Raw genomic sequence first — 27,778 nt, 5'->3', positions numbered from 1 at the left:
TGAGGAGCTCACTTAGTTTTGTATCATATAGTATGTCATTTGTTAAACTGAAGTTGGCTTTTCAGTCATGTGACAGGTATGTAAAGATGTTTACCAGTGCTCTTTGTGAACTTGATTTTGAGTTTTTTCCTTTTTGAGGAAATTTGTTTTAGGAAAAAGTGCATCACATAAACTCACTGCTTCTACTTTCTCTTTTCTGTCCCATTCTTCCTCTTCCAGACCAGGATGAGAGAGCAGCAGAGCTCAGCAGGGAGCAGAATGAGAAGACCATTCGCAGCACGCAGACCGCTCTCCGCAATTTCCGAGAATTCCTCATTTCCAAGTACCCCTCTGAGACCCGTGAGATCTATGTCATCCCCTGCAAAGAGCTTGACGCCTATCTTGCATCGTTCTTTGTGGATGCCAGACAAAAGGATGGGTCTGAATATGAGCCAAACAGTCTGGCCAACTATCAGTGTGGACTGGAGCGGTATCTCAAAGAGCACAGGTATGGATACAGTATTACAAGGGATAAGGAGTTCAAGAGGTCCCAGGAAGCTCTAAAGCAAAAGCAGATAGAGCTGAGGTGTAAAGGCAAAGGAAACAAGCCACACAAATCCATGAAGCTTACCTTTGCTGATGAGCTTATCCTGCGCAAAAGAGGCTTACTGAGCAGGTACAATCCTGAAGGGCTTCTGAACCTAGTATGGCTGAACAACACTAAGGCGTTTGGACACTGCACGGGTTTCCACGGGTCCACCCTCAAGTGGGGAGACATCCGGCTGCGAGTGACAGAGACTGGGTTGGAGTACCTGGAGTGGATGGGGCCAGACAACGGGGATGTGAGTACCAAGAGCAAGAGAGGCGGGACGGACTCGCGGGTGTACGCCACCCAGCACTCCCCGCAGACCTGCCCCGTGCAGGACTACAAGGAGTACGCGCAGCGGCGCCCTCCGGCCATGCGCTACGAGGATGCGCCTTTTTACCTGTCCATCAAACCCGTTGTCAACTTGGCTGCACTTCACTGGTACAACTGCCAAGCCCTGGGGAAAAACAAGCTTGCCAAGATGGTGAAGACAATGTGTGAGAAAGGGAACATCCCTGGCCGCAAGACCAACTTCAGTGTCTACCAGAGCTGCAGCACCCTCTCAGAAGCTCAGAGCAACCAGCTGGTGCTGATCTGCAATAACTTGAGCCAGCAGGCTGCCCAGTCCATGGCAAGCCACTCCAATACTGGCAACTTCATAGTGTCAGCATCCTATGACTCGTCATCTGACACTGCTTGAATGAACACCAAATACTTTTTTCTTTTCCTTTTTGTTTCAAGCATTGAATTTGTGCTCAATAATACACATCAGCTGTGATTGTACACTATTCCCCCTCTCAGCCCTCTCTCCAGTGTTAATCACTTTATAAGAATATATAAACATATAATATATTTTTCTTTCTACAAATAAGTCAACAGAAATAGTTTAGTATTACTAACAGTATTTATAGTGTTAATGCAAAAATGAAAGGTACTTATGGGTTATAATACAAATGCAGATTTTAAAAGGATAGAAATGGTTCTCAGGCAACACAAGATAGACTGAAAATACCATTTTTAACATGCACACATTAATGAGTGTAAATCCCCAGGGAGGCTTACATAGCAATTCTGTTCTAAAGCATTTTTTCAACTTAGTATTGTAACGTGACCTCCCACAGTGGAGGAGACAAACTTAACATTGGCTGCAGCTTCTTACCTGCTAGCTTATTCTTGATCAGCAAGACCAAGAAATAAGAAATGCATCAATGTAAGTTCACAAAACCATTTACAGCATTTTTGTCTGTTTTTATTATGTTTCCTGAGGCTCATTTACACTACAAAAATCCTGAAGTCAGCTAAATGCCATTTTAAACTTTTGGGTATGTTGATTTTCTGGGATCAAAATGTTGTTGTTGTTTAGGCTAAAAAGTATTGTTTTCAACAGTATGCAAAAGTATAATGGCAAAACCATTGTCACACATAATTTCACCTCTTTAAGTATAGGTTGTTAGTATTTTATCAATGTGTGTATGTAATATAAAATCTGTTGACATAGAGCACTCTTTCAGTATTCTGGGAAAACGAACAGTACAGAAAAATCTGCAGTCTTATCCCAGCTGTACAGAAAAATGACATCAACTATGTCTTAAGCCATCATTTGAAATCCACAAAACAATAGAGAGTGTAATGATATTTCTACAGAAATTTTTAAAGAAATTCTACAGAGAGGTAAAAAGCTGGATAGTTTTAAGTGCTGGAATACCAATTTAACTTAGCTATACATCATCTGTTTCCATTGCAGACAATGGAAAATGTGCATGTGAATCTGAAGGCAGAATTTGGACCTTAAAGCCTTGAAATAACAAGTTCTACTGTTCTACTTTTTAATGTAGTTGTTCTACTACAAGTATGGGAAAAACACTAAGAAATTTGCTGTTTCAGTGAACAGTTATAATTCTTGACACTTAAAATTAGGAACAGTGCTTTTCAAGGAAATAAACTTAGTTTAAGTTCCACAAGGATGTGCTAGGGCTGTGGTGAGGCTTTAGAAAAGTCTGCTGGGGTAATTGAGTTCCTGCTGAAGTCAATGAAAGACAACCTTGGCCGACTTTTGCTGGGTATTGGACCAAACAGCCTTTCAAGAGGCTTTCTTGTTTAGCAATTTTTAATTGTTGTGTTTCTTTATGCTTGTTTGTCTGTATTTCTTCACATTCCTGCATATCCTTCAAATTCTTTAGATCTGCAACTGTGCAATGACTTTAATCATCACTAATTCCAAAGAAGAGGTGAAAGAAAGGTAGCAAATAGAAATACAAGTAATCCACCTAGCACCTCTAAACTTTTTTTTCTGTGTTCCTAGGATGAAATGTTCCTGTGTGAGAGGGAGGTGGCAGAGTGTCTGCTCCTCACTTAAGCCTTACTGAAGGTATGTTTTGGGGATGAAATAGGTAGCAGATGTGGAACTGAAAAGCCTAAGGGCAGAAATTTCTACTATAACAAATATCTGTCCTCCCAGGGAGCTTTATGCAGGGGACACAACCTGGCTGTAATCTCTTTTTTTTCCACATGTAGCAAGGCTGGTAAAAGGTCTGGTTTCCTGTGTCTGACACTCCATGGTAGTGTAGCCACCAGTTCTACAGTCTTCCATTTACCATCTGCTGTCTCTCAGGGTAGGCAGTGGATTGGTGGGCACAAGCAATTGTTCATATTATAGAGCCCTCCTTTTGTAACTTAGCTTTGGGACTTGACGCCAAATTATAACTGTACTGAAGTGATTGCAAGCTATGTCTGTGACTTTCAGTGCCATGGCATATCTGACTTTTTGGTGAAGGAGACAGAAGCACAGAGAGATTTCAGGTGAAGGCAGAAAGACAGCTGCCCAGTTTCTAGATGAGGCCAGATATCTGGTTGCTGTTTGTACTGCCTTGACTTTTCACAGCAGTGCTTTTAGTATGATACAGTGAAAAATAGTTTTGCAAGACCACTCTTGTTCTGGGATTTCTTTACTGTTTTCCATTGAGGACTCGTGCAGTGGTGCTTAGTGTGTGCTGTACCGTGAGCATTCCATGCCAAGGACCTCTCTCAAAGTGCCCGGTGAGAGCTCAGCCATGGAGCTGACCTCTAGGGAAGTCTGGTTTCTCTTTCTCCCCACTGGTACTCATCTCAACACTTCCCTGTGACAGCTATTGCAGTATCTGACATAGTTCCCTACATTTCCTTTCCTGTTCTGCAGTGAGGGGATGGGTATCAGCTGGCCTTTGTGGGGCAGCAGATCTCTGTTTCCCACCTCTCCTCCCCTGCCCAGCCCACCCCTTTGCTCTGAGGAGGCCAGTCACTGGCAGTACATGTGCTGTGCTGCAAGCAGCACTTTGAAGTGTTGCTTCACATCAGTGCTGTAATTCAGCTTCAACACAGATCTCAGAAGAAAGAAGACTGGCGCTCCTGGGTTTTAAACTGAGAGGTTTAAAGAAGTATTTCCCATGACTTTTTGACTCTACATGCTGCCTAAATTGTTGATTACCACAGTATTAGGGTGGTTTGTGCTGATGTCTAGCAGCAGTGAGGCAGCATCTCTGGTCCCCTTGACTTAGTTGGGCACATGAGCAACCTTTGCTTGTCTGGTTAGGGGATAAGCATTGGCGTGTGTGTGCTTATTGTGATAGCCTCAATATTATCACGAGGGAAGCCAGGCCCCAACTGGAATTAAATCTGGCCAAGGACTTTAAGGACAACAAGAAGGATGTCTGCAAATACATCAATAACAAGAGGAAAAGGAAGGATAATATGGGCCTGTTACTAAGTGAAGGAGGGATCCTGGTAACAGAGGACATAGAGAAGGCAGAATTACTGAGTGCTGCCTTTGCAATGGTCTTCACTGGCAACACCAGCCCTCAGGGATGTCTGACCCAGGAGATCAGGATAAAGGAATGTTGTAAGGGAGACTTTCCCTTGGTCAAAGAGGGAAAGGTGTTGGAGAACACCTAGACATCCGCAAGTCCATGGACCCTGATGGGATGCATCCACAAGTGCTTAGAGACTTGGTGGACACCATACCTGAGGCTGCTCATGATCACCTTTGAAAGGTCATGGAGAGGTGCCTGCAGATCAAATATTACCCCAGTGTTCAAAAGGAAAAAAGGGGAGCCCAGGAAATTACTGGCCAATTAGCCACACCCCAATCCCTGGAAAGGTGAGGAAGTGCCTCATTCTGGAGACCACCTCTGTCCACAGGAGAAGGTGATCAGGATAGTCAGCATGGATTCACTAAAAGTAAATCATGCTTGACCAACCTGATTTGCCTTTTACCATTAAACAACTGTGTGGATGGATGAAGGGAGAGCAGCAATCTTGTCTATCTCAGCTTCAGTGAGGCTTTCTCTTATAGGCAAACTCAGGAAGAATAGACTGAATGGGAAGACAGGGAGGTGGATTGAGAACTGGCTGAGCAACAGATCCCAGAGTCATAATCAATGGCACAAGCTCTAGTTGGAGGCTTGTTCCTAGTTGTGTCTCCCAAGGTACAGTAGTGGGTCCAGTCTTGTTTAATTTACCCATCAATGGCTTGGATGAAGGGCAGAGGCCTCCTCAGCAATTTCACTGACAACACAAAGCTGGGAGCAGTGGCCAATAGCCCAGAGGGCTGTGCAGCCCTTCAGAAGGACCTCAGAGCCTGGAGAGATGGGCACAGAGGAACCTTCTGAAATTCAGCCAAGGCAAGGGCAGGGTCCTGCAGCTGGGGAGGAACAACCCCAGGCACCAGCACAGCCTGGGGGTGACCTGCTGGGAAGCAGCTCTGTGGAGAAGGAGCTGGGGGTCCTGTGGACAACAAGCTCTCCGTGAGCCAGCAGTGCCCTGGTGGCCAAGAAGGCGGTGACATCCTGGGCTGCATCATGAAGAGCAGTGCCAGCAGGCTGAGGCAAGTGACCCGGCCCCTCTACTCAGCCCTGGAGAGGCCTCACCTGGAATGCTGTGTCCAGCTCTGGGCTCCTCAGTACAAGAAAGGCATGGAACTCCTCCATCAGGTCCAGTGGAAGCCAACAAAGATGATTAAGGCACTGGGACATCTCTCTAATCACACACAGGAACAGATTGCCCAGAGAAGACCCACCCTCACTGGAGATAAACAAGAATTGTACGAAAACAATCCTGTGCTGTGTGCTTTAGGATGACCCTGCTTGAACAGGGAGCTTGGAACATATGACACACTGTGGTTCCTTCCAACCTTACCCATACTCTGATTCTGTGATTATAGGAATAGTTTTGTTCTGCTTTGTGATTATCTGTAGTAACTCCAGCAGTGATGATGGCAGATTGCCTGGTAAGTTCTGGTGGGCCAGCCCCACACAGACTACTTGTTGAAGAAGTTAATGGACAGAATAGGAATATGGACAGAATATGATACCCATGTAATATAGTACAAAATTAAACTTACTAGTTTTGAAGGGCATTTAATATAACCTATTATTCAGTCTTATTTGTGGACAGTTAAAGGAATTGAGTGACCACAGTTTGTCTAATTGCCATTTGTATTAAGACTGTGAAAGTCTTAATTAACTGTCTGGGAGAGAGACTTTGGGTTTAAGCTACTCTCATGGTTTTGTCTAATACTGGTAGGAGAGTACATGTAGATCTCGTTATTTTAGGTGAGAGAGGACAACTCAGTTATTTGCAGTTTTGACTGAGGGTATCACACCTGCTTTTGCAGCAAGTTGCAAGCTCATAGCAATGGTGTGCACCCTCCCTGGTGCTAAGATACAGCAGTGTGGCCACGGGCTAGTGCTGCCAAGTCTTAACATCCTGTCCCTCTGGCTAAACAAAGAACTGTGGTCTCCAGCCTTGGCTTTTGTTACTGAGCACCTGTTACCATGAACTCAAGGGCAGCTGGCAAAACACTGTCCTGCTCCTGTCCAGCACAGGCTGTATGATGGTGATTGGGTGCAGTGGCTACAGTGAGGTACTGCAGGTGGGTGGCTGCACTCCTGACTACATCATACTCTGATGTAAAAGCTGAGTTTTTGTGGAAGCAGTGAGGCTGTGATTTCCTTAAGATGAGGTTAGCTGGCTCCAAAATGGGGCTTGCTTTTCTCCTTTCTTTTGCCTTCATTTTTTTAAGCACTCACTTTCTTCAACTTGATGTTAGACCTCGTCAGTGAGTGATTTCAACTCAGCTCCCCAGCAGAAAAGACAGCAAAAAAAAGGGGGAAGTCGGGTAATTTTCTGCCAACGTACTGAGCTGAATCTGCTAAAAAATTGAGGTGCAGACCCCATCAGGGAGACAGAGGATGGTGTTCATCTACCAGCATCACAGAGTCATTAGCCTGGCTGAGCTACTGCGTCCCATTGGAAGCATATCAAAAGGATAATGCAGATTCAGACCCTTCTGGATCATTTGTAGATGTATTAGATGCCTTGAGAATTATCTACTGGCTTTTGGGAGATTTGCTCAGTGCTACCAAGAGCAAAATTTGGCCTTGAACTTAAGAGGCTAAGTGCCAAAGCACAGGCCTACACAGTGCAAAGGGGTCTGCACTAATGTTAGTGCTGACTTTCCCACGTGGCCTTCTCAGGACACCACAATGAGTCAAACATGGGGATTATATGTGGATGTCACTGGACTGATCTGGATGCAGCTGTGCACAATACATGCATTTGGATCTGTCCACATGATTGCACATGTAGATGGGCAGAGCTGTGGACACTTTGGACAGTGTAAGCTCTGGTTTTTTAGTCATCCATGCATGTATTTATGATGTTGTGGTTTTGCACAATGTTACGTCTTCATGCAGTTAGTTGAAACTGAAGTCTGTGCTGCCTGGGTGTCACAAACTGCCTGTTTTATTTTCAAAAATGTATTTATGCAACAAAATGTATTTTTAAGTGCAGGAGAATGACATACTGTCATGAACTACATTATAAACTAAATTCCAAGGGATATCTAAAATAACAGCATATACCTTGTTCACTTGCATAATGCAATAATTCTATGATAGCAGCATCAGGGCTACTGACATAGAGGATAATCTAACAATGGAATCTGTGTCCCTGTTGCACGTTCTCATTTATGAAGAGTATCAACACTTTCTTTTTAGAAGTGGCTATGGACTGATACTCCGTCTCTACAATATTGTTACCCTCTTAGAAAGCTGTGTAGAGAGTGACACACAAGCAATGTTGTACTGTTAACATGTATTAGATGACTGTTCATGTCTTAGATGTTTGTGACCAAATCTTGTTCTGCTGTTTGCGCAAGTGATGTGGGGTGGTAAGATGGGGATCAGAAAGAGCAGGTGCTGTGTCACTCTAGAGCCCAGGCTGCCCTAAGGCCAAGACAGCCTTAAAGGAAAATGAGATTCCTGTTGCACTAGGTTTCTTCCTGTTCAGCTCATATTTTACCCTTTCTTGTCATCATGTCTGTGTACATCCCATAAGTGAATTGACTGACCTGACTAGCACATTTGGTGCATGGGCTGATCATTCCATCTAGCAGTTAGCTGGAAATGATTGTGATTGACTGGTCTTCCCCAACCCCAAAGGCTCCACTCCTCTCACCTTTCTGATCCTCAAATATTCCTCCTTCCTGGTGTCTGCACTGTGGGGCAGGGGGACCGCTGTGTGCAGGGCTGCTCTTGGCTGGGAGCTCTGCCCATCAAGTGACCTTGTGCTTTGGGGATAACGTGCTCAGGGCAGCCCACCTCGCATGGGATATGTGGGGTTATGGGATACTGTGTGGGAGCACTCTGGAGGCTCGCATCTCGCATGCTGGAAGCACTCTCCTTCCCTCTTCTGCTTTTTGTGAGAGGCTTTCAAGTCATGAAATAACTTGACATGAGATTAAATTTACTCCTATGTGGAGGACCAGGCCCATGTCTGTGTGCTGTGTAGCCCTCTACTGACATAATGGACTGGCAAATAGCACTGAGATGACTGGTCCTCAACAGTATGCAACTTTTGGGCTCCCTCTGTCATGGAGAGGAGTTCAGCTCATGGTGCAAACAACAGGACATTGGGGACACATCCAGCTCCCCGAACTTCCAGAGGCAGCATGAACGTGTGTTAAAAAAGAGAACCTACAGGATGCAGATTTGTCATTTTATTTGCCTGAAATGAACCAGTTCATCTCTCTGGGTTAGTGCAGAGAAGGACTTCTCACTATGAAACATGGCAGGAAATGGGTCTACTCTTTAATGAGGGTTCTTTGCGAAATGTCACCATGGAGAGATGGCTTCTTTGCTCTCCATGTTCTTAAGGAGCAGGATGTATTTTCTCTTATTTCTCTGCTTTCCTGCGTGTGCTGAATGTGCGCTTAGTGGTGAGGAACAGTGGAGAGAGGAGACCATCCGTTGCAAAGTATGGCTATATTCCTAGCCAGAAACTTGGTACTGCACTTTCTGGTGATGGTCCCCAAGTGCTGGGCCATGAGGTGGTTGTGGACATTGTAATAGCTGGTGTCTTCCAGCTGTCTGTTTGCTCTGTGCAGAGCCAACAGGAAAGTTGCAGCACGATTCTCCAAAAACAGAGAGCCCAAGGGCAGTTTTCAAGGACATCCCTATCAGCTGGGCATCTGCAAGCCAAGAAGGGAGAAGGCTTTAAGCACAATTAAATGATGATACTTTCCAAAGGACAGCATGCGAAAAACACATGAGGCTGTGCTTGATCTCTTCAAGGGTTTTGGAAGGCTAAGGGCCCCCAGGGACATCAGTGCTCCACCTCTTTCACACGAGCATAACCACAGCCGGTGGAGGAATGGCCCTTCCGAGGACATATCCACATTCTCTGAGCCCCGGTGAGTTGCATGGTTGCACTGCTTCCAGCTGCAGTCCTGCAAACCAGGTTCCAGCCTGTTCCTCCCCACTGCACTGTGGCTGATGCCTGCAAAGCCCTGCTGCCATTGTTCTCCAGCACCTTGACTCTTCCTGGAAGCAGCAGAGAGGCATTTACGGTGGCAAAATCCTGCAAAGCTGTGAAGCCCCACAGCCCAGAGACACCTCTGAGTTTGTTGAAAAGTTTGACACTATCCTCTCAAGTGGAACATATTTGAAGCAGTGGTGATATCTAAAGCTTTAATTCCTAAACTGATGTGGGAAAATAAGAGTTTGCCACAAAATTTTCTTGTTACGTGAACAGATGAATTTCTGTCTCAAGAAATTAATTTATTTCTTCTGTATCTCACTCGATTAATGGTAGTGCATTTGGTAATACATACTAAACTCCATTTATTTTATTATATAAATGCCACTAAATGAGTTGTTTGTGCATTAAAAGATGGACTTAACTATTTCAAAGATACTAGGATGCTTTTGCCTAATCTTTTGTTCTTGTGCTCAGTACTCATTAGACAGCATTTCTCACTATCTGAAAAAACAGTACCATTTCAGATTTCAATCTGATCTTTTGTAATTAAAAGAGGTTTCTTTCACAGCATTTAAGGCACTGGTAAGGTAGGTGCTATCTTTGAAATTCAGTGGGGTAGTTTCAATTGGAATGAGAAGGGGTGTTAAGTTCTTTCAAACAAAGCTGTAGGAATCGATTAGTGAGTTCTTTTTGGTTACTACTGTTTGATACAGTCTCTTAGTGTCAAGAAAATAACAGTCAAGTGAGAGAAAAATCATCAAGAAAATGCAAAATGTTTAGGAAAAAGTAGAAGACTAAATGCTTTAAAATAATTAATTAATTTAACAGATACTATCTTTGCCACTTCAACTGGTATTTTCTTTTTTTCTTTTTTTTATGAACAAATAAAACTCTTTGACATTCCTCATGCCTAGAATTTGATCTGCTTTCTCTGAAAGTTGTAATCTTACTGAGTTGTAATCTGCCCTTGTTACCTTTATAGCATGTTCTCAGCTGGACTAGATCATGTGTAGCTTTATAGTCTGCTCCACATTGCTCCTGCTGGGATTCCTCTCTCTCTTCTACTATCACGCATTTTATTCACTTCCTATATGTAAATTTCCAGCCTGAAAACAAAGTGATGCAGGAGACATTGTCTGACTATCTTCAGTGGTGGATATAGAAGCCAAGGATCAATACTAAATGGCTTCAAATTGATTTTTAATAACTTTTGGGTATGGAGACAAATATCCTACTGTCTCTAAGGCTAAAGGTGCACTGAACAATGACTGGAGTGTCAGTCACTTTGTGGAGACCTTTGTTTTCTGCCTGGTGCCTATGATTCAGATCTTGGAAGCTTTGCCTTCTTCAGGAGCTTTCTCTGTGAGCAGCTTAAAAGACTGAGTTCCTCTGCACAAGGCTGGGGCCATGGATGTGAAATGCAGGTGCAGAAGTATCCGAGGCATTCAGAGATGTGCAGAAGAAATGTGAAATGAAATGTCTTAATGAAATCTGAAAGCTGTCAGGGAAGGAGATGGTGCAAACCTGATTTTGCACCTATTTGTGGCAGTACCTGAAAGCTGGGTGGGGCTGCTGCCGGAGAGAATTTGGTTCCACTTCTGCAGAGTGCTGTGAGAAGTGTGTGCCCTTGCCTCTGCTTCCACCAAGCTCGGGCTGTTCCTGCACTTTCCCCCCAAGCACATGACTGGCCCCACTGGAAATGAGTCTGAGGTGTGCAGGAGGGGACATCACTTGGCCATAGATGTGTGTCAGTGCTTGTTTTTGTCCATGTGACACATCCATATCAGGGTTCATCTGGAGACCTGTCTAGGCAGAAAAACTACTCAATACTGGAAGAAAAGAAGTGACAGAATATCCAAGTGCAATGAAAAGCAGTGGAAAGGCAGTGGAAAAGCCTGGCAAACACAATGGAAGTTTTTGTCCTTTTTTCTAAAGAAGGCAAGCGTAATCCTTATCCTTTAATATCCTACTTTGTTTTACACCAGAATTAGAAAATCTTTTCCATTTGTATCAATTATCTGCAGGCTTTAACTCTGCTTTTGAAAAGCATTTTTGCTATGACAACCCTTAGTCTCATGGTGAGCAGTGCTAGGAGAAACAGCTAACACAAGGATTTTGTCTTCCCCTGCATGCAATGTTTAATCTTTCTAATCTTTTAATGTGAATGTATTTTTTGCCATTTTGTAAATTGACAAGATTAGCACAGTTTCTTCCAAAACAGCAGTTGACCAACATATTTTGCTTAAGTATAACTAAATTTCCACCTAACTGAATTCTCCATAGTGACCAATTCATTCATAGAGTTAAAGCTCTAAAAGGTTAACACTCACTCACTGACTTCAACAATTTCTTTTAAGAACAGTTTGCAAAACTGTTTGTAGGTTTAAAAAAACCTTTTGTTTATTAAAAATATTACACTGTCTTGAATAATAATAATAATAGTAATAATAATAATAATAACTCTATGCATTGTGTAATTCAGTGATGTTGCTCTTGAAATTTTGCATGTCTTCTAGATGTTCTGACATTTGTATGTTTACGTGGTACTTGTAAAAACCCTAACCATTTCTGCTATAATCACCACCATTTTAGGTAAGTGAAAATTGTACTATGAAGCTGTGCCAGGATTTTTGTGTGTCATACTAAAACTGCATTCTGCTGATCATTTCTTGGTTTATGCCAGTATTTAGTGCCTTCTGTAGAAGGAATCAATATGTTGTGGTAGATGGGATGTGCCAAATTTCTAATATCTTGTCTGCACAGCTTATCTATCACTTACCAGCTTGAAGCTTAAAAAAGAAATAAAAGGGAAAAAAAATTAACTCTCCATCTTTCTTTCAAGTATCTTCTCATTGATTTTAATTTGGAAAACCTTTAACAGACCTGAAAGAAAGCCATGTTCTCTTGCCACACCTCCTGCAGCAACAGTCTACCAACTGTGAGGGGTACGAGGGAATGTGTAACACCATTGGTAATAGATTTAATGAATAGCCAGGCCTGCTCAAGTAATTTTGGAGCATGCAAAAATACCATTTAATTAAAGCAGTCCTCTGATTACCATAAGAAACTGTTAGCTCTCATAGCAGTTGTGAGCTGGCTCTTGTAAACAAGTGTCACCCTGGTCAAGTGGTGGATTCCAGTCTCTGCTCTGCCTCTACGGAAGCCACACATTGCTGCCAAATGAGACTTGGATAAAAGTCAAGCCCAAGATTTTTGGTCTCTTTCTTTCCAACTGCTTGCATGGCAGACAAGCCCTGTTTATCAAAATTCTGACATTGCATTTTCAGTTCCTCTTCTACCCTCTGCGTAAAATCTGGCAGTATTGTAAATGCACACAAGCATATGCATTCGTTTTGATCTTTGTAAGATTCTGACAGGCTGAAATTGTATCATACTGTACTCATACAACGAACAGGCAAGAGGGAAATGTGAGATACCTCTGGTGGATTTCCCAGCCACCAGGCATGGTTCACTGTACCTAGGCTGGTCTTTAAGATAATATTTCCAGCTCTGTTGAGACATGAAGGCTGTCTTGAAAAGACTTTTCAAATCAAAATAACAAGTCATGAGAAAAACTGCATGACTGGGGAAAATAAGAATACATTTAGTTCATCCTTAGAATTATTGGTCTGAAGTCATCTCTGTCTCCAAGCAGGAAAATTGACAGCCCTTGTGATGTAAAACACTTCCAAAAGTTAACATTTATGCCAAATTTTTCAATGTAGTTGTTCTTTTTAGTGATACCCAGGACATTTACAAAAGGCAATATTAAAGGAAGCATACAGAATACACTGAAAATTATCTGGTGTAGTAGGTTGCGAGCTGGTCCCCCAAAACCTGATGAATTCAAAACTCCAGCTGAAGATTAAAACCTTTCACAAGTGATACAATATTGAAAAGCCTGTTGCAGCACCTCAGTTTCTATCAGTTGGAGGGAATAGGGCTCTCATCAGAAATGTTAGGTCCTGTAATTGTCCTTTAAAAACTGGAAGCTTCTTCAGACTTGCTTTGCCAGATGAGGAGCCAGCTGGGACTAGTTACAGCGTGGTTCTCCATTGTTTTGGTTGTCTAGTAGCCATTTACACATGAGCATGTGCTTCCACTATTATGAGTGAAGAGTTTTCACTCCACAGAACTCCTGCCTGCGTGGCCCTAATATTAAATATTCAAGGCATGGTCTTTCATCCTATGTTTCTTCTATGTATGAGTAGATCAGAGTCTCAGTGGTTTCACCATTGCACTAATTGTCTTACCAACTTGTCTTTCTAACTGCTATGTGTTGGCCTAATGTGCCAAAAAAACAGATTTCAACACAGTAGCTGTTTTTTTCCCATCTTCTTATTTTCCATTGTGAAGCTAGGTATATCTGCATTATCTCCAGCTTAAATTGGAATCAGAAAAGCCATCAACATCCTTTATTTCCCATTTGCACACTGGAAATGCAGTAAGGGTTCTATAGGTGCAGACCTGATCTAGCCTGCTGCCTGTAGCATGTCAGTCTCTAGTTGCATTTGTTTGCTTTTCACCACAATTAATCAGTTTCAAGATGCAGATTAGATTATATTAATGGTGTGCTGGTTTAGATACCATCTTCCAATCACAGTGATTCCTTCAGTGTACATACTGTCAGTCCTGTAACTGCATTTTGTCTCATGTGCTTTATATTGCAGGACCAGCTTTCCTTTTTCCTTTTAAATATAGCTTAGCCTATGCTGCTGAAAGGATCCAGGAAAGAATTACCTATCCAAACCCCAGTGGAATTTGGGACCTAGCTTTTTTTAGACCCCCTTGCAAGCCCCAGCTGTAATCAGCTATTTAAGGCAGAGACTTTAGCATGAGGAGTGCTATGTATCATCCACTCCAAATGCAGTTGCCTGTACACAGGGCACCTTCTTACACAGATCCCTTGTTCTGGCATTTGTGAGATTAACTGAACAGAAATTTACTAGGGAGAAGTAATATTTTGATGCATTTTAATGCATTAAGCTCTGCAAATCTAGAAATCTGGGGGGAAGGAGGAGATTACTGGATCATTTTCTGAAAACGTGAGTAACATTGTCAAGTTTTTCAACTAGTCCATTTTCAATTAACTGTTTGGCCCCATTGTCCTCAAATTACCCTATTTCTGTACTTGCACAGCATCAGGAGAAAAACAAGCAAAAAGGCTTTGTGGCTGTAAACGAAGAAGGATTTCATAACCCACTTTGAACCTCAGATCCCCAGTGGTGTTTCCATGGCTGGTAATTCTTTTACTCATCAACTGGATAAATTTTTGACCCATTGAATGTCATATTGCCATGCCTGCAGCATATTTTTAAGTAGCAAACTTCATACATGGTAAGCTCCTTCACTGGTGAAGATCGATATGGTCAACAAAGTTGTCTGTCACTTGTGTCAGTTAAATTTTTTGTTGTTGTTGTTGTGATGTACTTTTCTTCTTCAAGACACTCCACTGTTTGTTAATGGGGATAGACTAAACAAATGTGTATTGTACTGTTGTCTGCCACAATGTCTTGAAAAATATTCTTTAAGTATTTGAGTACAGAAGTGCCCTCAATAAGAAAATAAAGACCAAGAGGGTTTTTTTTAAGGTGGTATTTATGAGTTTTCTCTCTTGCTTAGTTCTCAGACAGTTAGGCTTTTGAAAATAATGGATTTTTTTGTGCTAATTGGAGTATGACATTCACTGTTACTGGTCTGTAAATTCCAGAGATATTCAGATCTTTATTGCACTTCACCTCCATTTTTATTCTCTCATGATAATCTTTAAGAAGTCTGATTCTGCTGCATTAGAGATTGGTTTCAGTGTCTGTACAATGTTTGCTACTATTGTAGTGTGACTTTGTATTTTTGATTTTTAAAATTTGTATTGGTACAGCCTTAACTTACAGAAATAAAGACCATTTAAAATAAATGAAAATAGTCATTGATGTCTGTGGTAAGTGCATGCTTTATTCACAGTATTTTGTCTGTAATTAGGTGTAGCAACCAAGTCTTATGTATTTAATAAATTGTTTTCTGCAAAGTTGACTCTTTTCTTTAATCAAGTGAAAACAATTTATGAGGCATTTCAAATCATGTTGTATAAAAAACGCACAAGCTGTGTCTCATGTTTTTCAAGTATGAGTATCTGCATAGCTGGGGAGTTCCCATGCACCTGTGCTGCATTTTGATTAGCAGAGTCTAAGTCAGCTGACCAAGAAATAGTTGCTGTCATACCCTCCTAACGTCTGGGGTTGTGTTTCAGGAAAACAGTTAAACAATTGCTTAAGTAAGTCCTTCCCTGCTCAGGAATGTACTTAAAAGCGAGCTTGACTTAAACCATGTGTTTATTCAATCTCAATATAGTAGGACTGAAAGCCTACATTCTTAGAGCCATTTTGGAGAGCCTTTTGGAAGTCATTTTCCTGAACCTCAATTCCAAGGCACAATTTGGCCTGAAATTATTTATTTTGCATGCAGAATTTCAGCAGTAAGGTCTGATTTCCACATTGTTTTGTTTTAAAGTTCATTTAGAATAAAGTGTGAATCCAAGAATATGCATCCTTTAAGGCAGGCTTGTCAGATGTGAAGTTTTTCTGTTCAAGAGGTTTTAAAATGAAAAGACCAGAAAACTAAAGCTAATAAAGCCCCTATATTATGAAAGTGAAAGATCACAATTGGAAAAGGTCAATGTCTAGATTTCTGCCAAAGGAACATGAGAAAAAGGAAAAGGCCAAATCCCCCTGAAAAGTGGTATCCAGGGAACAGCAATGTGCATTGTTTTTAAGACATCAATGCAGGATAGTACAGGATAGTAAGAGGTAAGTGACATCATGGGTGAGGTATAGAGGAACATGCTTTTCACCAGGTATTCTGGGAATGCATTTCCACCACCTGGCAAATTCTGCTAAAAAAAATCCATTCTTGATGCTTGGTGCTAGCAGATGCACTGTGCTTGTAAAACATGTAAAAAGAATCCTGTCAAAGATCCTGCTGTTTTCCCAGTAACAAGTGGAAGGAAGAAAGGAAGACTTTTGGATGAAGAGACATGGAAGTTACACATGCACAGTAAACCTGTTGAATTAAACTTTATAGCTTGGATTAAACTGTCTTCACAGAGGTAGAAGGTAATGAACTTCTGTTGGTCTAAAGGTGAGTATGTAGTGGGTGGTTAATGGTTAAGGTGTTTAATGCAGATTGAGGTAAGTAAATTGGCAAAATTCTGGTACCTCAGCTACTTTCACTTTTCCCTTTGTACACTGATTAACTTAAGATTGCCACTTGAAGAACTGCTGTGCTCCCACAGCCGGTGGAATGGCTGGATAACCAGCAGCAGTGTGCACATGCTGGCAGCATATGAGATGCTTACTTTGCTACTTCTCTAAAAAACTAGAAGGAAATGACACCTGGAGGAGCTTTAAGACAAAATCCTGCATGTAGCATGATGTGAGTGGAGTTTATCAGGGACAGGTATTTCGACTGATGCAGTTTAACATTTTTTCCAGTGATGTGGAGAGTGGGATTGAGAGAACCCTCATCAAGTTTGCTAAAAACACTGAGCTGTGTGGTGTGGTAACACTCTGGAGGGAAGGGATACCTGAGTGTGGGCTGATGCATGAAGTTAAAAAAGGCCAAGAACAAGGTGCTGCACCTGGGCTGGGGCAATCCCAAGGACAAACGCAGGCTGGGAAGAGAACGGATGGAGAGCAGCCCTGTGAGAAGGACTGGGGGGTGCTGGTGGGTGAGAGGCTGGACATGACCTGGCCATGAGCACTCCCAGCCCAGAAAGGCAAATGTGCCCTGGGCTGCATCCAGAGCAGCGTGGGCAGCAGGGGAGGGAGGGGATTCTGTCCCTCTGCTCTGCTCTGCTCTGATCTGCTCTGATCTGGTGAGACCCCACCTGGAACACTACCTCCAGCTCTGGGGTCCCCAACATAAGAAAGATGTGGACCTCATGGAGCAAATCCAGAAAAGAGCCATGACAATGAGCAGAAGGCTGCAGCACCTTTCTACAAGAACAGGATGGCTGGGGCTATTCAGCCTGGAGAGGAGAAGGCTCTGTGGAGATTTCATGGCTATCTTCCAGTACCTAAAGGGGTTCTAATAGAAAGGTACAGAGGAACTTTTTCCAAGGGCATGAAGTGATAGGATAAGGGGGAATGTTTTTAACCAAAAAGGGGAAAGGGAAAACCTTTTAACCAGGGTGGGGTTAGTTTAAATATTAGGAAGAAATCCTTTGTTGTGAGGGTGGTGACACACTGGCACAGGTTGGTGAGAGAAGCTGTGGATGCTCCATCTCTGGAAGTGTCAAAGGCCAGGTTAGTTGTGTTTTGGATGGGGTCCAGTGGAAGGTACCCATTTGTGGCAGAGAGTTGAAACTAGATGATCTCCGAGGTCCCTTCCAACCCAAACATTTATGACTCTATGATTATTCACCTCAAAACTCCTAATGTACTAGCAATAACTTTTAGTTACACTTGTCACCATGTCTCCTAATTTTGCTTGTGGAGGCTGAGAAGAGGTGGAGCCTGTGGCCATGCAGGCACAGCTGGGCTGCTATTCTGTACCGCCCCCATCATCACTGGGCTGTGGCATTGGGGATAGAAAAAGTGAACACACTGCAGAAGCAGCACTGTTTCATTCCATTTCTTCCTCAGGGAACTTTCCGGGACCACCATGGCAGACTTTGTCCCTCTCCTGCTACTGCCTGCCCATTCCTGTCCCTCAGGAAGAATGCAACTCCAAGCAGCAAGCACAGCTGAGCCCAGCAGAGCACCATGGTGACAGTGTGGGAAGAGCCATGGGGAATAAAACTGAGCCTGAGCCTGAGCCTGAGCCTGAGCCCAGCCAAGCCAAGCCCAGCAGAGAAGACCCTAGACAAGCTGATGCTACTAAGCACAGTTGAGCCCAGCAGTCAAAATTAGGTGACACAACATAGACTATTCCAGCTTTTGGGAGGTTTTTCCATCATTTTTATTCACTGTCTTGTGCTCGGGGACTGAGAATGCCATCTGGGGAGAGCATCTGCCATCTTGTCTTTGTCTCAGCAGCCAAGCATGCTGAGTTGAGGTAGCGAACATCTCTTGTGTGTAAAGCACCTTCCCTTTGGCATACTTTTGTTACTAGTATTGCGCTGTTTTTCTGTGTTTCTTATTTCATTGCTGTTTGTTTTCAGTAAATTTTTATCTCAACCATTGTTATCTCAACCTTTGTCCCTCTCTCACTGGAACAGGAGTAGGGGGAACAGGAACACCTCATCTGTTTACCTGGAGTTTAATTCCAAGCTATTTTTAAACCACCACACCATGCAAAATAGTAAATTAAACGGGACTGGAGAAAACCACGCTTTAAATGTGTAGCTAGGGAAAAGCAGCAGAAGCATTGACCACTGAGGAAATAGGATGCCACTAGCCATGGAACCATTAACTCTGTCATACAAGATGATGCCATTCATCTGCTTTTGGAAGGAGATTTCTGTGTGTCTGGACCTTGGTGAAGGACACTCAGAAATGTCCCTGAAGGCTCAGGGTGGCCAGAAGTTCTCATGTGCAAAGGGTCGCATGAAGAAATGATTGAGTAGAAAAACATTGCCCGTGCGACAAAAACGGAGAGTTAAGCTGTATCCTCCTCTGCCATGCCATCTGCTGTGGGGGTCACCTCTCCACAGCATCTGTGCTCAGTCTCATGGGTCTGGAGCCCCTTCTGGAGACAGGTCTGTTTATACAGTTGTAAAAAGTGGTTATGAAACTATTCAGCAGACCAGAAATTGATCAGACCACATTGGTGCTGCATCAGGCCCATGATGCTTGCAGGCCAGCAGGAAGTGTGTTCTGGCTCACCAAATGAGAGCTGGGTGGCCTCTAAATGGCATCTAAAATCCTTGTTCTTGCTGAACAACAGTGGGATCTGCCAGGAGCCTCTGGTGTGTGTCAGTGTCTTTGCTGCATGTGCTAGCACAAAATTTAGTAAGAGACAGTTGAAGATGAGCAGAATCTGTGGATTTTAGGAACCTCCAGATACTGCAGATATCTTTATCTTCTTTATTTACAGTAGTTGTGGGGGAAGATTAGTATTTTTGCCTCCATAGAGAGAGAATGAATACAGACGATGTTTTTTCTGATGCAGTGCCACTGAGAAGGTGACTGCTGATTTGCATTATGAGCAGCAGTGGGCTCTGCATGAGGAACTGCCTGTGCTCTAGAAGAAGCATGCAGAGATGGAAAGAGACATCAGAGCTAAGCTCTAACTGGTTTTGATGGCACCTTATTAGCTTATCTGGCAGGTCTCCTCTTCTTCCCTCACCAAACACATGCAGAGTGCAACTCCTGGCACCAGCATGGAGCAGAGCATTAGGTGTCCAGACATTTACCATGTGCATTTCAACTTAAATGGTCTGGCATGGAGCACTCACCAGTCATCAGATAATAGCACAATTGTCTGAATAGATGTAGGGTGTGTGCGTGTTTTGGCAAGAAAATATAACTGTTTTCTTCCTGTATCATCTCAGTGACAGACGTTTGGCAAGAGGGCTTGTGCCTGCACAGATGGCAGTGTTGTGTGATTTTGCAGGGTTTCTGCTATGAGTATGGCATCAGCTGAACCAAAAACAGAGATAAATTTTCCAAAGGAACCTGCCTTATTGAAGGTAAGGAAGCTCAGGTGCTGTGTGTTCACATGGCTAGCCTGCATCCCCTGTGGGTTAGAAAATAAACCCTCCAGGAAGACCTAGGAAGAGGGAGACAAAAGGCATTTTAGGGATGAGGGAGCAGGACTCAGATTTAGGTGCAAGATCTCCTCCTTTATCAGTTACTCATGTACCTACAGTGGCACTGAGTTTGCACAGGCAGCCTGTCAGTTACACACATAAAAATTCAGTCCTGTGGGACTTGATCTAGAATCGTCTAGTGCTGATGTGATTATAACACAGGGAACCAGTGATTGCATGGCTCTTCTGGCTATAGGGACACATGTTCCTGGCTGCTTAATGCTTTTCCAAATTCAGTGTGATAGGTGCCAGTAGGAACTCCTTAAGGAGTAAGGGTGTAGATTTGTTAGCATGTCCTGTTGATGGCCCAACAGTACTGCAAGTACTCCACGAGGTATTCAGACATAATTTCAAATGCTTGGAGCATCATCTGGCTCCTGACAGGCAATGCTGGGCAAAGAGCTTTGTGGTTTGGTATGCAGCCACTGAAGTCAGTGATCGAGGCAGAATGGGAATACCCTTATCTTTAAACAGAGCCCATGAGCTGGTGTTGTATTGAACCAATATCCCAGTTTCTTCAGGACTCTTGTCCAAGAATGAAAGTGATAAAGTGTTTTCTTTGGGACCAGAAAAAAGCAAGTTATCCCAATTAAAAACCCTAAACAAACCAACAACCAAACAGAAAACCCCCCAAACCCCATAAGCAAGGATGCGGTATTTCCTGGAGGAGTTCAAAGCAGGATAACTCTTATTCCAGCCTTCTGGTGATAGAACACCCTTACAGATGGTAGCTGATACATGCTTGCCATCACAAACTGTAATTTTATTTCAGTTTTTTTTTGTTAGGCTAAGACTCCTTTTCTGCAAGCATTAGAGCTGCACACTGATTGCAGCAGCCATTGCTTTCTGATCTCATACACATCCAAGCCCTAGAGCAATTCATGCTATTTTTTGTTGTTTATGAGGACAAAGTTGTTACAAATGGAGAGGGGAGTTTTAAACCAGTTTCTGTCTTTCCCAGCCCTTGGGCTTTAGACAGCACTTTTACTGAGGTGGCCAGCACCCCAAAGCCCGCTCTCATTGCAAGTTATTACCAATGTTTGATTAAGTCTATTACAAAATGAATTGTTTATTTGATAGACACAAACTTAAACAACATAAGATTTTACCAGATGACATTATTAACTACACAGGATAAGCAAGGAACAGTACTAGCAGATAAACAATATCTCACTCAGCATGACTGAGGTCCCTGTACTACAGCCAGTGAAGAAATAGTATAGATTAGGGTTCAATGCATCTTACCATCCAGTTTCTGATGGGGCATACATAGGACCCTTCCTCTCAGCTTCTGGAAAAGTATCCATGGAGATGCATCCAAACATTGTGGGGGAAGCCCTGCATATTTCCAGGGAGTGTGTAGGAGGCTTCTGTTTCTGTGGAAATTTGTGTAGTTTTATATTGTAAAGTAGAGTCTTTTGGTCAATGATATTTAATTTTTATCTCTCTCTACATCTGCTCTCCAGAGCAAGATGTTTATTCTCAGCTGAGGGTCTCAGCCCTCTTGGCACCAGGGATAACCCCCTGGGTTATCTCATCCATATGCACCAGCTGAGGTGTTGACACAAAGGTGTGTAGGGAGAAGGAAAGGAAAAACTGATACAGACTTTAATGTTCACGACTGTGCACGTGCTATGAAGCATTCCTGAATGGCCACCTATGTACCCTGTTCTCACTGTTTCGTTCAGCACTGAGTGGCACTAATCAGAAGCTGTTACTGCAGGCTATCAAGTGTCAGAGCTCAGCTCAAACCAGACACACCACTTTTGAAGATCTGGAATATGGAAAAAGTAGGAACTAGGACTTAATTTCCTAGCATATGATAAACCTTGCCTTGGGAAGCCAGAAGCAATCTAAGTCTCTGTCTCCTGTTGCAGTTCAATAAATTGCCTAAATAAATTCTTGATTCAAGAAACAACCTTTCATGCCAAGGCCTGTCAGAAGTTAATTAAGTGGGATTAATTGCAGTGTGAGAATATCAGTGAGGCTGGAACTATTATATCTTTCAGGACAACTGGTGTTGTATATTTAGGATCTTGATTTTAGAAGGTTGTTTCCCAAAATGCTCTGGGTGCTCTCAGAAGTAGTCCTTGGATGAGCTACTGTGTGCCAATCACAACTCATAAGACGGCAAGCAGTTTGTGGGGAAATGTGGGACTGAATGTTACTGATCCATGGACTGGGCAGACAAACATCCTGGGAAGTACAAAACCCTATGGAGAATGGGTAGGGGGCAAGCAGTGCCTGAGCAGTGGCTGCGAGAGGGTTGAGCGAGACCCAAGGGCACAAGAGGGCAAACATCTGTCAAGGAGAGTGCTGGTGAGAGCAGCTCATCATTTCTGTGAGCACCATGGCCTCTCTTAGCAGACCTGTCCACCTAATAACTCACCAAGCTCACAGCTCATCAAGTGAGCCAGGCTGCACACAGGCAGAGGAGGAACATTTGCCATAACCAAAGGTTTTAAACACAGCTTAGTTTAGGAAAAATGCTTGCAGCCTACGTTTCAGATGGAAATAAGTCCTTTTGTCCACTGACTAGTTGAAGTGCGCAGAAGAGGTGGGTCCCTTCAGCTCAGGAGACTTCTGTCCCTTGACAGACTTGCACAGAAATGTGCATTTATCACATGTTCCCTCTGTGTAGTTTTTTTTCAGCAATGTTTCTTGGAGTCTCCAGGATGAGACCCTGAGATGTCAGGGATGTGCACACCACAGAACAGGGACTCCTGTTACAGAAGAGTCCGGAGCTCAGAGGATTAGACAATGGGCCTGCACTGTTAGCCTGGTAGGGCTCATCTGTTTCTCTTTCCAGGTTGATTTTCTTGCAGTGGGTCCTTCAGCTGGATTTATGCAGTTCCTTTATCTTTGATATACTATATAAACAGCAAAATCTGCAAAAATGTAAACGTCTTTTTAAAATCACATCTTCCCAGTGTGCAGCATTACACCTCTGGGACTGCAGTAACAGTCAGCAGTGGCCAAAAAAATCAGAGGTTTGAAGGAGAAATCCAGCCTCTCCCTCCTGTTGACCTTCAATGTTCCACCTTTTCCCTCTTCCTACCACACTGAGATAGTCACTGTGGGAATCACAGTCCATTGATGTTCAGAGCAACTGCTCACTGCTGAATTAATTGGGCTGCAAAATCCCATTAGTTTCAGCCCTATAAAAAGTAGACTTTAAAGTATAGTGGATATAATAAAATTATAGTGGTATTGTAAAAATGCATTACTCTTTCAAAAAGGACATTAAGTGTCCGAACATCTATAAAAAATTCTCCATGAATCCTCTGCTTTTAGTTCCTGCCTATAGGGCTGAAGCTCTCAATTTATGAAATGCACACTGCCTGTCTTCATTTGACTCATGGTATTCACCCCGGTGCACCTGCCTTTGGTACACTGAAGCAACAGGATCTTGTTTTGTTGTGCCTCATAGGGAGAAGAAAGCATGTATGGGTGGAAAATGCTACTTGACTATCCTAGCCTGTCTGGCTTGCACAGACACCTGTGGTGGAGAGGTGCACTGGCAGCACGGTGTCAGCCAATAAAGGAATAGAGGGAGTTTTTTGCTGGTGCCAGCACCGATTAAAAAAGGAAAAACCTTTGCCTTTGCCATCCTCCCACGGTTTCTACAGTAAGCCAAAAGTACAGTAACGCTGTGTTACTCCTTCTCTATTACTAGCTCTGTGTGGCAATACATTTTTAGCTTTTCAGCAACACTAGGGTAAGTCATGTTGGTGCCTCTTAGTTTTCAGCAGATAAACTCATGAGAAAGAAAGCATCAGGGAAAACTATCTTTCTTAAATTCTCCCTATTTTGTGAAAAACACATAAATTCCTACTACTCAGCAATGGTGGCAGTGTGTCACTAGGACAAGCTATTTTTATCCCCTTTATTTTTTTCCTAGTATATTCAACTAAGCTCAACAATTCAATTCTGATGATGACTTCAAGTGCTGTGAGCCCCAACACCATCAAGGATATCCCTGTGCTCTCAGTGTGTGGAGATATTGGTGCATCACCAAAGGACTCAGAGATTATATGGACATCACTAAGGTCAGGAAACTTTGCAGAATACTGGATTTTTTCATTGCTGGGAGTCATCCCTTCTGATGAAATGAAGTTATCATAAAGTTTAAAAGAGAAGAATTTTCAGCCTCGTTTATGTCCTTGTGGTCTTGGGGATTTTCTAAGTTTGTCTCAATAAAACTGTAGCCTTTTCTAATTTATACCCTCTTTCCTTCATGGTTGAGCTGGTAGCTTTGAAACCCAGGGCAGTGCTAAAGGTTTCCTTGTACATAACGCTTGTGCACAACCTTAGTCTCATGCTCTATGAGACGAAATTTCCTACTGTTGCCCTAAGGTATGGTTTCTGCTTCTGGAGCTAGCCAGTATAACCTTGGGTATCTGAGAACTTTTCTCCAAAAATGAACTCCCAGAAACATCAAAAACATTACCCAAAAAATAAGAACTTAGGCTAAGATCCAAAGTATAAAAACCCTGCTCACATTTTTTACTAAATTTCTCTGTTAGGTTTATCTAAGATATTGGCAGGCAAAGCAGCCAGACTGGCAGTCTGATTGCAATACTGACATCTCATGGCTAAAAGAAGAAGTTGCTACTGCTTCTTTTTCTCCTCACTCCTCCTTCATCTTCTCCTTTGTCACCTGAAAAGTATCCATTTCCATAAGTACCACATTGCTGTGAAAGTACAGAGTGGTAGGTCACACACATTTGCACAGTCACACTTCAGTGCGACTGGAACCTTCATTCACTTCAAAAAAAAGCCAGGAATTTGGCTCCTTTCTTCTGAATCTGGATTTCTACAGCTGGCGTAAAAGTGGCACCAGCAAGTGAAATGTATATTATTTGTTTGAACACCCCTTACACTGCTTACACAGCATTTCATTGAAGCCTCTTCCCCAAACTCTAAGGCTGCCGAGAAACAAATATCTGGGGAGGCATGGAAGCTGTTGCAAGGTTCTTCAGAGAGAGCACAGAGAAGCTCTAAATGTGTTTTCCCCACCTGTGATGCATTTCCTTTCTAAAAATACATTGTAATATGTTTCCTCTTCCTCTTATTTCCAATTCCAGCAGTGAAGGTGAGTGAGCCCCTGGAGGACTTCTATATCACCATGAAGAAAACAGATGGATCTGACTTTGTAGTCACATCATTCTGCACTATCCATCTAGGCTTGGATCAGATCCTCAGGAATGCCAGTGGCGGCTTTCTCCACCACCAGCAACACCTGGTGTTAAGCCTAAGGTCTTGAGCAAGGCATGTCTGATGACTGCTCCCACAGTGTCTACTTCTTCCTTGTTGATGAGGAGAGGTGTGGAGGATAGGCTGCCTGGGAGGTGACAGCACCATAGCCCTGCTCTCCAGGGGGAAATACTGCAGCGAGGACCTGAACATGCAAACCTTGCAGGAGAAGGCAGGCATAGAGTCTGATGACATTGAATTGCTGAGAGACTCCCAGAACAGGTTATTTTTTGCCAGAATGGTAGCAGGAGGCAAGAAAACAGGCAGAACATGGACTGTTATGGCTGGATCCCCCATGAGCACAAGCTCTGCCCACAGTGCCTTCTCTACAAGCACATGTGCATACAAGGGCCCTGACACCAAGACAGGCAAGTCACCCCCTGCCTGGTGGTTTGGCAGCAGGTCAGAGGCATGAGGCATGGTACAAGGAGCCACGGGTGGGGATATGCTCCCTCAGAGCTGTCATCTTCAAGCTGGTGAAGAAACCTGGAGCACTGTGAAAACTTAACTTTTGTTTCCTTCACTAAAGGTTTCCAGGAAGTTTTTCCATCTTAGCATCTAAGACAGAGCAACTCTGCCCTCTGTCTGCTCTCAGCATCCAGCATCCCAAGAAGTCTCTAGGATGATGTGAACAAGTTTAGCTGCTTTCTAACAAGAGAAAAAAGTGGAATGACAGGACAGGGCAGAGGAAGGCAGAACATGCTGTGGGCCCATTTTGGGGATGAATATTGATTTTTTTCTGAAGAGCTGGGGAGCAGTGGTCTCCTTCAACACTACCAGGTCTTCCAAGGAAAGAGCTGGTGCAGAGCTTTTTCTTCACTGGAGGCAGGTAACATGTATATGATGGATTTTCCTCCCTCGTAAGCATAGCTAGGAGAAAGGAGACTGAGTTTTGGGGACCAAGAACCCCTGAAGCTTAAGTGCCTATGCTTTCAGAGCCACTGTACAAAAATTACTTTCTTGTGAATCATATTTTTTAATAGTTCACACCTTTGAATGCTTGTTTGGCATATTGTAAATACAGTTATTTTTCATTACCTGATCATTTACACTAGATCTGTAGGCACTGATAAACTACTACTGGTTTACCAATTAATAGAGATATGGAATTAATTAACAAATTAATAGCAGACAAAAAATAGCATCACCAAAGGACAGCATTTTCTGTCAGTCATGTATAAATGGTGAACCCTTAAATTAAAAAAAAAAATCAGTTTGGGGCTGACCAGGTTTTGAGACATTTTAAGAGGGGCTTATATCAGAAGTCAAATTCTCGGTCTGACACCCAAATGATGTAATTTTCAAAAATTGGTGATCAGATATAAAATTAATTGCCCTGAACTTCTACAGTTATGGCTTTCTCTTGAGAGGAAAACTTCATTTCAGCTGGAGCTGTGACAAGCCTTTAAGTCACAAAGACAACCTGGAAGACAGCACAGAGCTGGGGAGCAGTATTTGATGTGCAATCAGCTTTTGTTCCAATGGAAAGGTATGGCTGGGTTTTTATCTACCCTATTGCAGTGTTGTGAGAGGATTAGTGAGGTTTACCATGCCCACTATACAGACACTGACTGTTCTAGTTCTGTATAACACATCTCCCCTGCCACATCAGAATAAAGCAGAACACTATGGCATAATTGTTGATCATCATCTGACTACTAATGAGATGAAAATGTTTCAACAGATATCTTTGCAACTGGAATCTTTAACTCAACTGGAGCCAGTAAGATCATTACTTCTTCATCTGAGTTTTGAATTTTTTTCAATTCCAAGTCCAGTCCCTAAATGCAAAAAAATTAAGGACACAATTCCCTCCCATTATGTGAGTTATGAATGCAGGAAAGCTAACACTTGCTGGTAAATAAAGCATTATATGTCAGATCAGTAAGAACCCTAGCTGTGATTCAGTGTTTTGCTTTGTTCTTCATGAAAATGGTCTTGGTTTTGAAAAGCTGACATATTTCTAGGGATCTGCAAGGTGTATTTTGTTACTTGCTGTAAATATTACTTATAGGGATATTTCTGAAATCAATTTGATTGTCAAAGAGAAGCCTGTAATTTTCACTATAGCATATGCATTAGGAATTCCCATGGGTAGATCTCCTGCCACTTGAAACCAATATTGTAGGAAATAGCTGACAGAAAAGAAAAACATAGATAAGAGTCAGGGAGGGGGAAGGAGACCTAGCACTGGCTTTCATTGCAGTATCAAAAGCAAGAAAGAAATCTACAGTGATGTATCTACATGAACTACTGGCACATTTATGTGGAATGCACAATGTATACTGAACACACATCACAGAACTGGGAGGCAGGGAATTGCTGTCTGATGGAGATTTATGTCCTTGAGTGAGGGAAAAGTCCTGTATGAATTCTATCTGGGTGTGAACTACTGAGAGGAGATAAAGCCTCCTCCA

General features: G+C 42.8%; 1 protein-coding gene and 1 pseudogene across 2 annotated transcripts in view; both read left to right on the top strand.

The window, feature by feature from the left end:
• The window catches only part of KIAA1958 (KIAA1958 ortholog), a 65,102-nt gene extending 49,719 nt beyond the window's left edge, over positions 1-15,383 (top strand). Inside the window, exons 3-4 of one of the 2 annotated variants that reach the window (XR_013180130.1) lie at positions 220-1,775; positions 2,868-15,383. Coding sequence is in view for 1 of the 2 variants with exons in the window: in XM_077171991.1 (XP_077028106.1) it covers positions 220-1,265 (1,046 nt within the window). In the remaining variant the exon portion in view is untranslated. Of the gene's footprint in view, positions 1-219 lie in introns of both variants that reach the window. The other variant, XM_077171991.1, reaches the window with a different exon arrangement.
• On the top strand, positions 2,761-25,916 carry LOC143692259 (uncharacterized protein KIAA1958-like; annotated as a pseudogene).
• Positions 25,917-27,778: the final 1,862 nt, after the last annotated feature.

The sequence above is a fragment of the Agelaius phoeniceus genome, chromosome Z (assembly GCF_051311805.1).
Source record: "Agelaius phoeniceus isolate bAgePho1 chromosome Z, bAgePho1.hap1, whole genome shotgun sequence".
NCBI lineage: Eukaryota > Metazoa > Chordata > Aves > Passeriformes > Icteridae > Agelaius > Agelaius phoeniceus.
This window is presented reverse-complemented; position numbering and strand designations above follow the sequence as displayed.